At 33.4% G+C, this 14,987-nt stretch overlaps 1 protein-coding gene across 3 annotated transcripts in view; it reads left to right on the top strand.

The window, feature by feature from the left end:
• LOC115877792 (decaprenyl-diphosphate synthase subunit 1) overlaps nt 1–14,738 on the top strand; it is a 114,509-nt gene extending 99,771 nt beyond the window's left edge. For all 3 annotated transcript variants that reach the window (XM_030894103.1, XM_030894102.1, XM_030894104.1), the window contains 5 exons: nt 168–309; nt 9,519–9,608; nt 12,800–12,931; nt 13,571–13,765; nt 14,294–14,738. In XM_030894103.1, coding sequence (XP_030749963.1) covers nt 168–309; nt 9,519–9,608; nt 12,800–12,931; nt 13,571–13,765; nt 14,294–14,515 — 781 coding nt within the window. In that variant the 3' untranslated portion in view covers nt 14,516–14,738. The remainder of the gene's footprint in view (nt 1–167; nt 310–9,518; nt 9,609–12,799; nt 12,932–13,570; nt 13,766–14,293) is intronic.
• Nucleotides 14,739–14,987: the final 249 nt, after the last annotated feature.

Below are 14,987 nucleotides of genomic sequence, written 5' to 3'. Positions count from 1 at the left end.
CGAACGTTTTTACTTATTTTTATCTGTAGAGTATGCTGCCGTGTTTCCGGAATACAGTTCGGACCACCCGGTATATTATGAAAAAAAAAACAACTTGATGTGGACGTTATAGCAGATTATTAGAACTTTGAGGCAAATATTTTTTTAATGATATTTTTTTGTTTCAGTGGTCTCCTTTCCTCACAACGCGAAGTAGCTATGATTTCGGAAATGATTCACACAGCCTCATTGGTACACGATGACGTCATCGACCAATCGGATTTCAGAAGGGGGAAACCTAGCGTCAACGTAATGTGGAACCATAAAAAGGTAAATGAATTTAAAATATCATAGCATACAAGAACTTATAGATTTAAGAAAAGGATAGGACTGGACAATGTAACCTAATAGTCTAAGAGCTAGCAACGTTTTCGAGAAAGTATTTTAAGACGTCTGGCTCTTTGATATATCTTTTTCTATGCTCTCTGGAACAGCATGCGGCCCAGCTGGCTTCCGATACCCGTTGCGTTCATTACTGCGCATCGGAAGAAGATCCTATATATTTTTTTTTTAATTTAGTCCTATATAGAGTTCGATTCCGGGTCAGGGCAAAGACTTTTTTTATTTTATTTTCGTTTATATTCTGATAGTAAAGTATTAAATAATTCTGGTGATTAAAAAAAACAAATATTTAATACTTTACTATCAGAATATAAACAATAAATAAAATAGGCGGAACCTCTACGCGCTGAGCTATGGAAACTCGGTCGGTTTATATTCAATTCTAGAATTTAAAGGACTAATAAAAATATAGGATCTTCTTTCAATGCGCAGTAGGGAACGCAACGTTTACCCGGCAACCAGACGGGCCGCATGCTGTTCTAGAGAGCATAGTAAAAGATTTATCAAATAGCCAGACGTCTTAAAATACTTTTTTTTCCGTCGTTGCTAGCTCTCGTACCACAAATTAACTTTAACTGATGCGAAAGAACACCGAATTCCGCGTTCAGGTTTCTGTGACCTTCAGAAAGAGTTCATAGACAATCCGCATCAATGTGTAGTTTGGGTTATTATTTGTTTGGGTGAAAATAATCTGCACCAATATGTTATCGAGGCATATAATCTCACAGTAATTTAATAGATTACTCGTCATATTATATCAGTTCGTAGGAGATTAGGGGAAAAAAAGATATTTATAGTATAAAAAAATTAATTTATTTAACAAAATTTAATTAAAGATGTGACAAAATAGTTACTTTTCTATTGGTTCTATCGGACTTTTTCGATTATATAAATCTTTATTTGTAAACTTTAATGCATAAAATATTTTTCAATCTAATAAATAATTTAATGATGTAAATAAGAGGAAATTTCTCACATGGTTGGTCAAATTCTATAGTTTTTCATTATATCAAACAGCCTCTGAATGTTTTCTTCAGTGCAAAACTCATCAAAATTTAATATAAATAATTTTTCCAGCCTGTAAATAAAATGAACAAATTTTTCCACTTTCAGGATCAAAGGCTTTTAAATGGGTAAATAATTTCGAGTTATCCAGAGATTCGGATTCTTTTGCAAATTTTAGACAAATATCACATTGATGTATTTGAAGACCCTTTTTAATGATGTAGTCAAACAAAATTAAAGGCATTTTGAGTTGAAAACATTTCTCAGAGGCTGTTTGATATAATGAAAACTACAGAATTTGACCACCCATGTGAGAAATTTCCTCTTATTTACATCATTAAATGATTTATTAGATTGAAAATATTTGATGTATTAATGTTTACAAATAAAGATTTATACAGTCGAAAAAAGTCCGATAGAACCAATAGAAAGGTAACTATTTTGTCACATTGTTAATTAAATTTTGTTAAATAAATTAATTTTTTATACTATAAATATCTTATTTTTCCTTATAAATAAATTTATTTGTATCCCATTTTAAATAAGATATACAAATTACCAAAACTTAGAAATAACAGTTCAAAAGTTCAACAAAAATCCTACACGCGTTTTTAAAAAGAAACATATAACCACGCACTATGTCACTCCAGCAAGCGAATACGACACAGCATGGGTTTCCGGACTAAACGACTGGTGTATTTACACCACTCAATAGGCGTGTCGGGTTTGCCGAACGGTTTCCGATGCAGTCGCTTTCTTTCGCATCTGTTATAGGTAATTTGTGCTCGTACTATAAGGATCAGAATAGGACCACAATACATCTGAAAAGATTGCGGTGGAACAAGCCGATGGCCACCTTAATATCTATACAATGCTTGCTTGCTCCTTTTTTGCATATCATCTAACAGTATTTTTTTATTAGTTTTGGTGTGAAATTTTACACTACCGTCGTTTTTATGAATACCTGGTTGGACATAACTTATATTTTCTATAATCATCTTTCTACCTACATAAATCAAATATTAATGTTTGACCAAGTAATAAAATATAATACTATGCCAATATTAAAGGAGGTAGATAATTTATAACACATTAAAAAATACTTAAAGTGGTGACCTTGACCTAAAATCGTTTAAATGTCAATTAGCTTGAAGTAATGCACCTACAATATCATATTATGAGTTATTTACTTTAAGAAGATGGATTGGTAAAGTAACTTTATAACTCATAGAGGTGGATTGCTTCTTTTTCATTTAATACTTCATTACTTTTACAATATTGCTGTTTGTTCTTTAGAGAGAAGTACTCGAAATTGCTTGCAGTTTAGAATTTAATCGAATATATTTTTTACTTGCAAGAAATATGTGTATTGTTTTATATCTAAGCATGTTCGGCATTGTCTCTGTAAGCAGTACATTTCAAAACTTTTATTTCACCTAGTTTTTAAAAAACATCGCCAAAGACGACTGGGCTTGACCCCGCCAAAACTGTCACCGATTGTCATTTCGCAGCCGATGATTTTTTTCGATCAAATGGTATTTTTATGTTTCATTCAGTATTTTTATCGGTCATTGTACGAATGTGTATGTAAATGAATTAATAATAGTATAAACAGTATTTATCCACTATATGATTAGTTCGAAGATTTCCTAACATAACCTTTAGAACTTCGTGCAGAAAAGGAAGAATTTATGCTAAACGTTGCCTCGAGAAAAAATGCTTTTCGTGACCGAGGAAGATTTTTAAAGAAAACTTTTAAATACATGCTTAATATGTTTTAATTTATCATTAGTTCTGCATTATTATTAAGATAGAAATACGTAAACAAACCTTATAACGCTTCTTGGTGTAATAATCCATATTACAAGACATTATTATACAGGTTGATTCACGATATCATTGATTGAAAGAATTGGGAAGATGCGCAACCTAATGGGCGAATTCGTGACAAGGCTGATTTGATGTCCCCTTACATCTCAAATGCTGTACGGTGGAGACACCAATCGTTCTGCGGCCAACGCATAAAACACTGATTTCCTCTAATTCGGCGAAGACATATTGAAGACGGTGTGGATATGAAAGCCACAATGTTGCCATATTAAAATGTGTAATATCTGTAATATGTTTGACGAAAATATCTTTGGATGAAAAATGCACGTTTATGTATTTAAAATTGATTCGTTTTAAACATAGAATAAACAACAAAAATAAAAACTTTTAAATATGTCGTATGATCGAAAAAAGTCGTTTAGTTGGCTTGGGAATGATAATTATTATTGACATTTACCATAATATTTTATACTTATTAAATAACAGCGATCTTTATTTCCAAGCCAACTCTGACGCCGTTTTTCGTTTAATCATATATTAAATATTAAATCGTTTTATGATAGAAAATCCGTATTATTAACGTACTGTACCCAAAATCCGTTAATCTACGGATTAATCAGTAGTTCTGACAATACTGTCTCCGGCAACATCTGACTCTGTTGACTGAAAGCAGAACTACGGTTACAGTATTCTTTATCTGCTGCGCTGTAAACGACAGCGCGCAGCGGCGCAAAGCTAAACTAAATCTCGGAATTCTCGAACAGGCTGACGGTAACGCCAGCTACATCTCGGATAGGATTTTTTTTGAAAATTATTTTATTTATTTTGTGTTTTATTAAGTATTCCCTAAATGTCCTTAAATGCAAAACAAGCGGTATTTCTTTCGTCAATTGTCCATACCGCCGGCGGGAATTTAGCCAGTTTGTTTTTTAAAACCAAAAGTTGAAGTATTACTACTTGTGCGTGCGTGGTCGTCTCAAAGTTGCGATAAAAAAGCCGGCCAAACATCTTCTTACGTAACGTATCTGCACATGCAACGAGATATTACTGCCCTAGACACACTTATATGCCGATGATTTCCTAACAACTCAAACAGCCAGTTATAAGTCGTATTATTAAAAGAATTACAGCGTGTGCTTTTAATGGCATTAGGATCTCAAGCGTCGCAGGTTTAAAGAGTATCCGCTAACCTTTTGCGAATCGGTTAATGACAGCTTAATCTTTTAGCTAGTTATTAGTGTTGTTAGGTTTTATTAAAGTTAATTTATAATCTGGGAATTTAATTGATGCATAATAATGACAAATAGTTTATAGTTATTTTTTTATACAAGACGATAAAATGGTATTTTATTAGTGAATTAATTTCGGGAGACGATAATGCAATTTTATCGTGGTGTATAAAATAATATTTTCTCCACAGCAAGTTACGTTTTAAAAAATATTCAGATATTATTATTTCAAAGAATTTATTACGAGTAGAAAAATGATTGTACTGGGCTGGCGTTGGTTTCTATGTAATTTGACAAATAAATAAAGCTGTCTCTTTAGTTGTCAGTTTTGAGTCAATATTTTTTAATTCTCTTTCGTGTCGATTGCTGATTGAATTGGAGCCAGAAATGGCTCAAAACGAAATAAGTAAATTACCAACAGATATTCAGGCTGAGGCGACAAACGCCATATCCAAACTACTTCCATTTAAATCCCGAATAACTTATGAAAAGGAATACCAACATTTTCAAAAATGGAAGCAATTAAAAAAAGTGCGAGAAGAAATAAAGTTTTTAACCTATCGTAGCTGTTAAAGTATCATTTAATCTGCACTTGCGGTTAAAGTACTACCACAGATTAGGTATCGTATAAGTATACAGATAAAAATCTTGCCCCTAATTCGTGGTACGAAAATTGTTTTTTATGACGATGTGCAAACGAGTCAAATTTCTTGTGCGCAAAAATAAACTCGCGTAAAATAACAATAAACAGCGTAATAGAGAGATATCGCTAAACCGAATAGCGTGCATGGACGTTAATAAGGCCAGGTGTTATTTCCTTTAAGTGAGGTGGTATTAACTCTCTTCATTTATAGTTATCGGATCGGAAAGAACTTTGATCGCGTCGCGTCCGCTATTTAAACTTAACCTAACTTTGAATTTAAAACTTTGAAATTGTTTTGTTTACTAGGTATTTTAAAACTAAAGGGCTAAAGTGCTTATTTCCAGTGCTTTATTGTTCAACGTCTGCCAGTGGGTTTAAGCTGGATTTATAAACTCGGGAGTTGAGGTTCAGTTGCCATTCAAAATGTTCAACACTATGAAATGAACGCGCGCATTTATAAAGTCAGTTGGTCGAGAAGTTGGCAGTTCGTTTTACGTTCAGCGGAGTTCAAAGATGGTCAATGTTTATGTCGGCAGTTGCGGGCAGTTGGCGACCGCTGGCGACGTTCGGCGACAGCCAATGAATAACGCCTGTCGATCACGTGAAGCACAGTACGCCGATGCATTGGAAAATGACCCTTATTGTTGTTTCATTATTTCTGTTAATGTAATGTTTATATTTTGCGTAATCGTGGATTACTGTGTTTGAACTTTGACAAATACCAAAAGTATTTTTAAATCGAAAGAAAAACGTTCAAAATTTTCACAATTCCAAACCTAACCTACAACCGAAACTGACAGTTTATAAATGCAAAAATATTGAACCTCAACTGCCGCGAACATCCAACTGCAACTGAACCTCAACTGAACGCCAACTTCCGAGTTTATAAATCCAGCTTTAGGGCAACAAGCAACAAATTCTCTTAGAAGGGCTAAGTCGTCATCTGCTGTAAACCTAAGACTCTTTATAGGTTCTTTAGTATTGGAAGAGGTGGAATCCATATATTTTGGGCCATATTTATTTAATTAAAACTAATCCCAGCTACTTAAATATCAAATTACCTAATAAAACTAAAGCAATAATTCAAAACAATTCAAACATAACCTAAAAAATAAAGATCTCGCCGGCCGGCTCCGGTTGTCAAATACCCGCACATGCCCATTTAAGCAATTTTTAAACGTTATCAGAGGTTATTTAGAAAGAGCGCTTGGTGTAATTGATTCGCAAATTACGTCAGGCGGTAACGTTATTAGCGGGTGTTGCGTTAAAAATTGACTCGCGCATATCGTAACCATGATAAGGTACGCGTAAATACTGGATGATGCTATTCGGTTTTCCGATATCTCTCTAATAACTGTGCCGGTCAGGCGCTGTGCACAATTTTAGAGGCCATAAGTGGGCGTGCTATATGCGCAAACTAGTCACCTAACTAGTGCCCGATACCGAAAATTGGAACCACGAAAAACGATAAAGAAAAAACAAAGATTATAATCTGTATAATCTGTGGTACTACTTTATGTATTATTTTTGATAGATATAAGGCAATTTTAACAGTTGCTATCTTTGAATAAGAAGACTAAGGAAGGAGCATAATGCTATCCATGTATTCATGCTTAGTGGGCGGAAAAAGCACTCTAGGGTGGGGATCCTTGACAGTTCTGTTTGACAATTCATTTGACACATTTGAATTTGATTTGAAATTTTGTGGATTTGTCAGTCTTTACGGAGCTTATTTTATGTTATTTATTATTTATTCTACTACTGATAGTTATATAAAGGTAGTAAATCTAGATGGAAATTGTGGCAGAACTTAAATTAACAGTGACAGTATCGCGATTTATCGAAAAAGACTCTAAAATAGTTGGTTGTGTAGCGTGCGGTATATCTCGGCAAAAATAGGGTGAAATAATGGAACAACTTTTCGCTAGTAAGTGACTATATAATATACATACGTGTAGTAAACCGATTATTTATGAAATTCACTTAAATTAACTAAATTATATATTTTTCTTGCATTTTAGCTTTTATTTATTACTTGTCAAAGATTAGATGTCAAAGAATTTAGATACATTAATTTGACTTACCTGCTTCAGTAGCGTTTCGGATGTTTGTGCTAATAAATACTTATTATAACTTATCTATTTTTATTAGAATTATATATTTTTATAACAATTTTAATAACTACCAACATTTATTCACAACGTAAAATAAAACAACAAATTATTGAGTCTACCCCACGTCTACCCTACATCATAGTTTTATATTTTTTAAATAAATTAGAACGACACTGATAAACCGGATTTTAAGTCGGCCATATTTGAGGCCCATCGCGGTGTACCTAAGATTTTGATATGCTCCTTCCTTAGTCTTCTTATTCAAAGGTTGCTATAAAAAAAATATTTATAATAACCATAGACTAATGTCATGTTCTAGATAATAACTTTAAAATAAATTAAAATTTAAAAGTATTATGACAGATTCTCCCGGGAATTGTGAAAGGAACTAAAAAATAAAAAAACATTAATGTGACATATTGGCCAGCATCAAATTGGGCATTTTGCCTTGTATTTTTGAAGTGAAACTTCTTAACGCGCGCTGGGAATAAAAATTCAAGGCCGCGACTCGACACGCGAGATAAAAAGTGCTAAGAACAGCCTACGGTTTAGAAAAAATCGTCCGATTTAAATGAAATTTGGTATCTCGATAGATTCGACCAAGGTCAACTTGACCGCGTACGACACGCGTCACTGTGACAGTTAGTTTTGACGTAAGAAACGTCAAAAGTTTATATAGTCCGATCGCGACCAAATTTGGTGAGTAGGCTATGTAAGCGACGGTGCACACAGTCCCACCCTGCAAAGTTGGATGCGGCGTTTCGTTTACATCTTCATCAGGGTGGGACTAAGGATTTGATACTGAAGAAAAATGTGGGTCGATTTTGGTATAATTGGGGACGGGCTGCAGGATGACGCCCTGGACGTTTCGAACCGATGCCTCTAAATAGACGAAATCATCAGGATTTTTTTTAATTATGGGTTGATTGTAACAAAACTCGGCACGTGGATAGAGGTACCCGAATGGAGTCCTCAGACGGACAGACTGATTTTTCTTCTAGTTTCCTAGATCTCAATTAGTGTTCTTCTTCGTCCTGTATTTCACATATTTCCTTTGTTGTGCTGCTTGGACCACAGATAGCCTGCAACACATAATAACTTCATTGTGTCACCTCTTTGTGTTCATTAAGACTTAATATTATTTTTATTACAATTATGTTGTTTTTTACAACATGTTTTCCAACAGCAATTTCCTGTCATTGGCTGCCTTCAACAAATACCTACGAACAGTAATTGCTCCTGAAAACAGTGGGAAATGGTTTCTATTCAAACAGAATTCATTGTAACTGCGACAAATCACTGTTTGCTTGACATACTCGCACCAGAGGTGTCGCGCCTCGTCAATGTGGACTTTCTTGTTTTGCAATATTTGCCATTCGGTGTAATAAGGAGGTGTTAAAGTCGTTCGAGCCAAGTTAATTGTGTCAAATGCATTGGCGGCGCCTGGTTCAATTCTTTAGGGGTTCAATATTACTAATTTTTTAAAATTCAGTTTCCAAAACCTATAATTAAAATCGTTAAAAATAGTTTTTTTCTATAGCAACTGTTAAAATTGTCTTATATCTATCAAAAATAGTAGATAAAATAGTACTTTAACCGCAAGGGTAGATTAAATGATCTTTAACAGCAAGGATAGGTTAAAAACTTTAATTCTTCTCGCACGTTTTTTAATTGCTTCCATTTTTGATTTTTTTTATTCCTTTTCATAAGTTATTCGGGATTTAAATGGAAGTAGTTTGGATATGGCGTTTGTCGCCTCAGCCTGAATGTCTGTTGGTAATTTACTTATTTCATTTTGAGCCATTTTTGGCTCCAATTCAATTTAGCAATCGACACGAAAGAGAATTAAAAAATATTGACTCAAAACTGATAACTAGAGAGACAGCTTTATTTATTTGTCAAATTATATAGAAACCAACGCCAACCCAGCACAATATTTTTTCTACTCGTAAAAAATTCCTTGAAATAATAATTTCTGAATATTTTTTAAAACGTAACTCGCTATTGAAAAAAATATTGAACGACGATAAAATTGCATTATACACGACGATAAAATTGCATTATCGTCTCCCGAAATTAATTCGTCTTGTATAAAAAATAACTATAAGCTTGAAGCCTTTTCATAGGACACCCCCACGTGACACTGTTTACTCAATTCAAAATTTGGAATACCATTCCTTGCATAAGGACCCTGTTGTTTTAATTTAAAATAAACGGTTTTCATGTAAATGAAAAGCTACCTACCAATTTTAATTTACCCAAAATGAAAGTTGTAAGTAGGAATAAAAATATATATATTTTTTTTTATTTTTACAGGTAACCATGGCGGGAGACTTCATCTTGGCCGTCGCTTCCATGATGATAGCTAGGTTAAAAAACAACGATGTTACTTTAGTTCTTAGTCAGGTAATGACTTTTTTTATAATTCTTTAATGAATAATTCATATGCACTATAGTTTTTTAATATTGTTGTATTTTCCAAAATTTTACCAAAATCATTCAAAAAAGACTTTTTTTTATCTTACCATATAAGAGTGCGTTTCAATTCTTAATGCCTTGGCAGGGAAAGATTTTTTAATATAGTTTATACCAAATAAACTTTTAGTCACGTGATAAGCTTGATCGACACAGCGTTGCCAAATGCCCAGTTTTACATATTTTCTTTTAATCAAAATATTTTAGGAAACAAAAATAAATTAATTATAAATATATAAACAGTTATTACGAGCCCTAACAACTATATGTTGGGACATGGTCTTTTTTGCAATAAAAATAGTAATTTGTTAAAACGACTCAATTTATTTTGTTTATTATTCTAAATTCAAACATTACAATATGATCTAGACAATTTTACTATATTTTTATAACTTTGCAAACAAATCACTTTTGACAATAGCTTATTTTGCCAAAATCAAGCCAAATTTGCTGACAACTATATATTGGGACAGCACAACAAGAAATTTGTTTAATACGGAGTTACATTACCTTTCGCCTTAACAACTGCCTGAACTCTTAATGGCATTGTATTTACCAAAGATTGGCACATTTGAGGAGAAAAATTATCCCAAATTTCCTGCAGTTTTGTCCGCAAATCAAAAATTGTTCGTTGAGGGTGGTTTCTTAAATATTGCTTGCCACACAGTTTCTATAACATTGAGGTCCGGACTACTTGGAGGATGGGATAAAACTTTTATATTATTATTACCGAACCAATTTTTAGTTGATTTTGCTGAATGGCACGATGCTCCATCTTGTTGGAAAATATAGTCTTCGTTTGGAAACAATTCTTGAGCACTAGGCAAAAGTAAGGTCTCAAGTATACGTTGATATTTTTGGGCGTTAACAGTGCCATCTATAAAATTTAATTTGCCCAAATCTCTTGCTGACATACAACCCCAAACCATAATCCCCTTAGGAAATTTAACAACCCTCTTTAAGCAATCTTTATGAAGGCTTCTGCTTTATTTCGTATTATTCGTTTTCGATGATCTCCAACGCAAACATCAAATTTAGACTCATCGCTAAATATGACCTTATTCGAATCATTTTGTGTCCATGATAATTTAGATTTTGCCCAATTGTAGCGATTTTTCTTTTGAATTTCTGTCAGTAGCGGTTTATGATTTGTATCAATAATCTTCAGGTAATTGATTATCCACACAAAATAAAGTTTACCTTGTAAAACCCCAGACCGCATTTGTGGATATATTTTCGGCAACATTCTCTTGATATAATTAAACCAGGTATAGTATTCCATTTAACTGTTACTTCGCGAAGAGTACTTCTTCTCGCAGACTTGCAAATTTTTACTAAATTTCGTAAATCTCTCTGAGATACAACTTTTGGCCTTCCCAAACTTTTACCTCTAACGTCTACGTTGGCAGATTCGCCATATTTTTTTATTATATTAAAGACCGTGGTTTTTGGAATACTTAAATCATCAGAAATTTTTCGAATTGTTTTTCCCGTATTGTATTGACGATTGATAATTTCGCGTAGTTTTTGATTTGTAGCTTTTCCACGGACCATTACTTTGGATTAAATTAACAAAATTGAAAATTAAAAAAATTAAAATTTCTTACAGTAAATCTTACTACTCAAAGTATCGAGTCACTTACAAGCTGTCAATGCTGAAGTAAACAGTTTGCGACATTTTTTATAGCGTTTAGAGCAAAGCTGCCTATTATGATGTTAATTATTTAAAAATACTTGTCCCAACATTTAGTTGTCAACAAATTTGTCCTTTTATGAACAAAATCCGCTACTGTAAATATAGATTGATTTACAAATTCATAAAAATATTGTCAAGTTGTTTAGGATATATGGCTATGTTTATATTTAAAAAATTAAACATATAGGTTTCAGTCATTTTGAAAAACCAGGGCGATAATTCCAAAATATGACCTTGTCCCAACATATAGTTGTTAGGGCTCGTATTTACATCATCAAAACTAACCTCCTTATCAGAGCACTTAACGGACATAAAGGACCATTACTACAGCTTTCCCGTTCAAAATATTCTAATAAAGTTGCGATGAGTTTTTTACGGCTATTAAGCTATCTTGTACACTTCGCACTAAAAGAGATTCTAAAAAGAACAATGTTCGACTGCAAGGTCTGCTAGTAAAAATTTCTAAGCTTAAAATATCACAACTCAATTCATTTAAACCAAAAACTCGTGATACAAAACTAAAGTGTCAAAACGAATGACAGTGTCAGGAAATAAATAAATAAATGTGGCAACGTAACATTTTTTATGAATTTAAAAATCTTTATATACAGGGTGTCATTGAAATGGTGTAAAAAAATCGTGGGGTGATTGACCCTAAACCAAATGGTAATACTGAAAAACTATTTGGAAAAGAGGAAAGGGTAGTTTTTGCAAGGGTGGGGGGTTATTTCGTGAATAACTTTTTTGAGGTTATTTTTTGCAGTTTTTGCAACGTGGGTGCATTTTTTGAAAACTACATACTTTTTCGTACAAAAAAGGTACTCTTGTTGCACATCGCCCAGAGCGATGGTTTTCGAGAAAATTGAAAGCAAAGAGATTGCTCTGATGGGTTGCTAACTGGTTAATCAACAATTATATAACAACAAGAAATATATACCTGGGTTTAATAGGGCTATTAACTAAACTAGATTTAAAATCTAATAAATACAGCATTAATTGCCTATTAATTGCGCTTAAATTACTCTATTAATGCATTTATTGCAAAGCTTATTTCATTATATTTGTTTATACTAAACACTGTTACATTCTTTTTTAGATTACATATTTAGGACATACATTCATATAAAGTTTTTTTCTTAAAATAGGTCCAACACCCTGACATTAAAGAACACCCTGTACATTTCAGAAAAAAATCAATCTTTCCACGACAGAGATACAAATCTCAGTCAAGAACCAAAGAAACATTAAATAATTGTCATAAAATGTTCTATTAAATTCCAATGAATTGCAAACTCGCATACTTGGAATATTTCAGAATTTTATCGGCAAATCGCACCTGAAATGCCAGCGTGTTTACTTATATGTCGAGTTGGGAAATAGCTAGCATAATCGACTGTGTTTTGATGGTGTTTTTTCTTCTTTATAGGTAGTCAGTGACCTCGTGCAAGGCGAATTCATGCAGCTCGGTTCGAAGGAAACGGAAAACGAAAGATTTGCTCATTATTTAACGAAGACTTACAGGAAAACTGCCAGTTTAATAGCCAATTCAGTCAAATCGGTAAGTTGGATACCACCACCACCAACAACAACAAACAACGCTTTATTGTGCAAAAAGCCAAAACAGCTTCATCGACAAAGCACTCACAAAACAAACAAAAACACAAAAAAATATATAAACAACAAAAAATTCATTAAAATTAGAGTTATAAAATATTAAATACTTGACCTTTGACCAGTGTGTGAGATGATCAAAATTTTAAAATTCAAAATTGTTCATAATTAAACATCAAAAAAAGTCGTTTACCGCATATAGGGCTCTCTCCAGTAAGTATGATTTCAGAGCTTTGCGAAATGCGGGAAAGAACGAAAGCGACTTGATATTCAAAGGCAGATGATTGTACATTTTTTTGGCATTGTACATTACTGAACCTTTAACTAGTTCTGAGCTCGGGGTTGGCAGATAAAGATCGTGCCCCGCATTCCTAAGTGGATAGTTATGAGATGGCCTTTCGGGAATAGCAGCACATGTGCCTACCAAACCAAACCAACTGTCCCAATCAAAGATTTTCCTTGATTTAGTTCTTCGGGAGGGATTAAAGATTTTCTTTGATAGTTCCATATTTAGTTTTCCTTAATTTAATATATAGTTTACTTTACTCTTAACTACAATTACGAATGTTTTATTTTCTGTTTGCAGGTGTCGATATTAGCGGGAGCCGATGAACAATTATCGGACTTGGCCTACCAATATGGCCGCAACATGGGCCTAGCTTTCCAATTGGTTGACGATTTGTTGGACTTTGTTTCCTCATCAGCAGCGATGGGCAAACCCACTGCTGCAGATCTTAAATTGGGTCTAGCCACAGCACCAGTACTGTTTGCATGTGAAAAGGTAATTTGTCTTGATTATTTCAATATAATGATCTGAATTAATTGTTCTATTCAAACCCTTTCATTAAAGTTACTCACACACGTTCAGTTTTTTGACTGCGCAGTCCAAATCTTGAAATATTTTCAACGTGTATGGTGAAGATTTTGGATTGTGGTTAAAAAAGTGCCTTAAGAACATTTTTACAGAATTCTATTATTCCGCAAAATACAAAAGTTATGGACAATTTTTCAAATGGTAAAAAAATTCAAAAAGACCCCTGTATCTCGATTGGCCGTGAAAATATCCACAGGCGGTTTACGCCATTAAACGTGTCTCAGAAATCGAACACATGACTTCTATGTCGGTTTTGCTCTATCTCGTCAGGAAATAGGTTTTCTCTATTAAAACAGACCAATTTCGACGATCCTGTACAGTCCACAAAATGGATTGATTTCTCTATACATATCTGAATGTTATAGGTTAAGGATATATAACTTTAAGGACTTATTTATTAAAGGACATTCTATATAAACTTGAACTTTTTTGCAGTACCCCGAACTCAATCCAATGATCATGCGTCGGTTCCAAGAACCCGGTGACGTGGAGAAAGCCTTCGAACTGGTGCACAAAAGCCAAGGCCTGGAACAAACCCAATTTCTGGCCAAGCAACACTGTTCCGAGGCCATCAGGATAGCCAACCTGTTCAAGGAAAGTCCCTACCAAAAAGGGTTGGTAGTAGCCGCAGATTATGTCCTAAATCGAATGAAATAGCGAATTGTGTTGTTTATTCTTCCTTGTTTTGTATAGTTTGTTATTTCTGTCTGTCCAGTGCTTTGGTACTATAGTAGTTAGGTTCTACTGCTAGCCAAAGACAATGAGGTTTGCAAAATGGATACATAAGATAAGATAGGCGACTATTCCGAAGAGAATTTAGATGAGTTACCTGAAAAAGGGAATAGTGATATAATTTAGTTACCATTTGCCTTAAATTGTTGTGCTGGAACCTTTCCTTTGTACCTTAAATGACTTATTATGAAAATTACCTTAATATACAGCTAAATTTGGTTCAATAAATGGTTTAAATAAAGTTTTTTATATGCTGTTTGTCCAAATAGTACTAACTCTCTTTGATATCCAGGTTCAACAAATGATATTTATTTATTATTGAGTTTGAAAAACAAATATTCTTTCAGTAACCCAAATAAGGAAAAAACTTATTGGCATATGACATGCCACAACTGCC

The sequence above is a fragment of the Sitophilus oryzae genome, unplaced genomic scaffold, assembly GCF_002938485.1.
Source record: "Sitophilus oryzae breed Bouriz unplaced genomic scaffold, Soryzae_2.0 scaffold_1499_pilon_pilon, whole genome shotgun sequence".
Classification (NCBI taxonomy): Eukaryota; Metazoa; Arthropoda; class Insecta; order Coleoptera; family Curculionidae; genus Sitophilus; species Sitophilus oryzae.
This window is presented reverse-complemented; position numbering and strand designations above follow the sequence as displayed.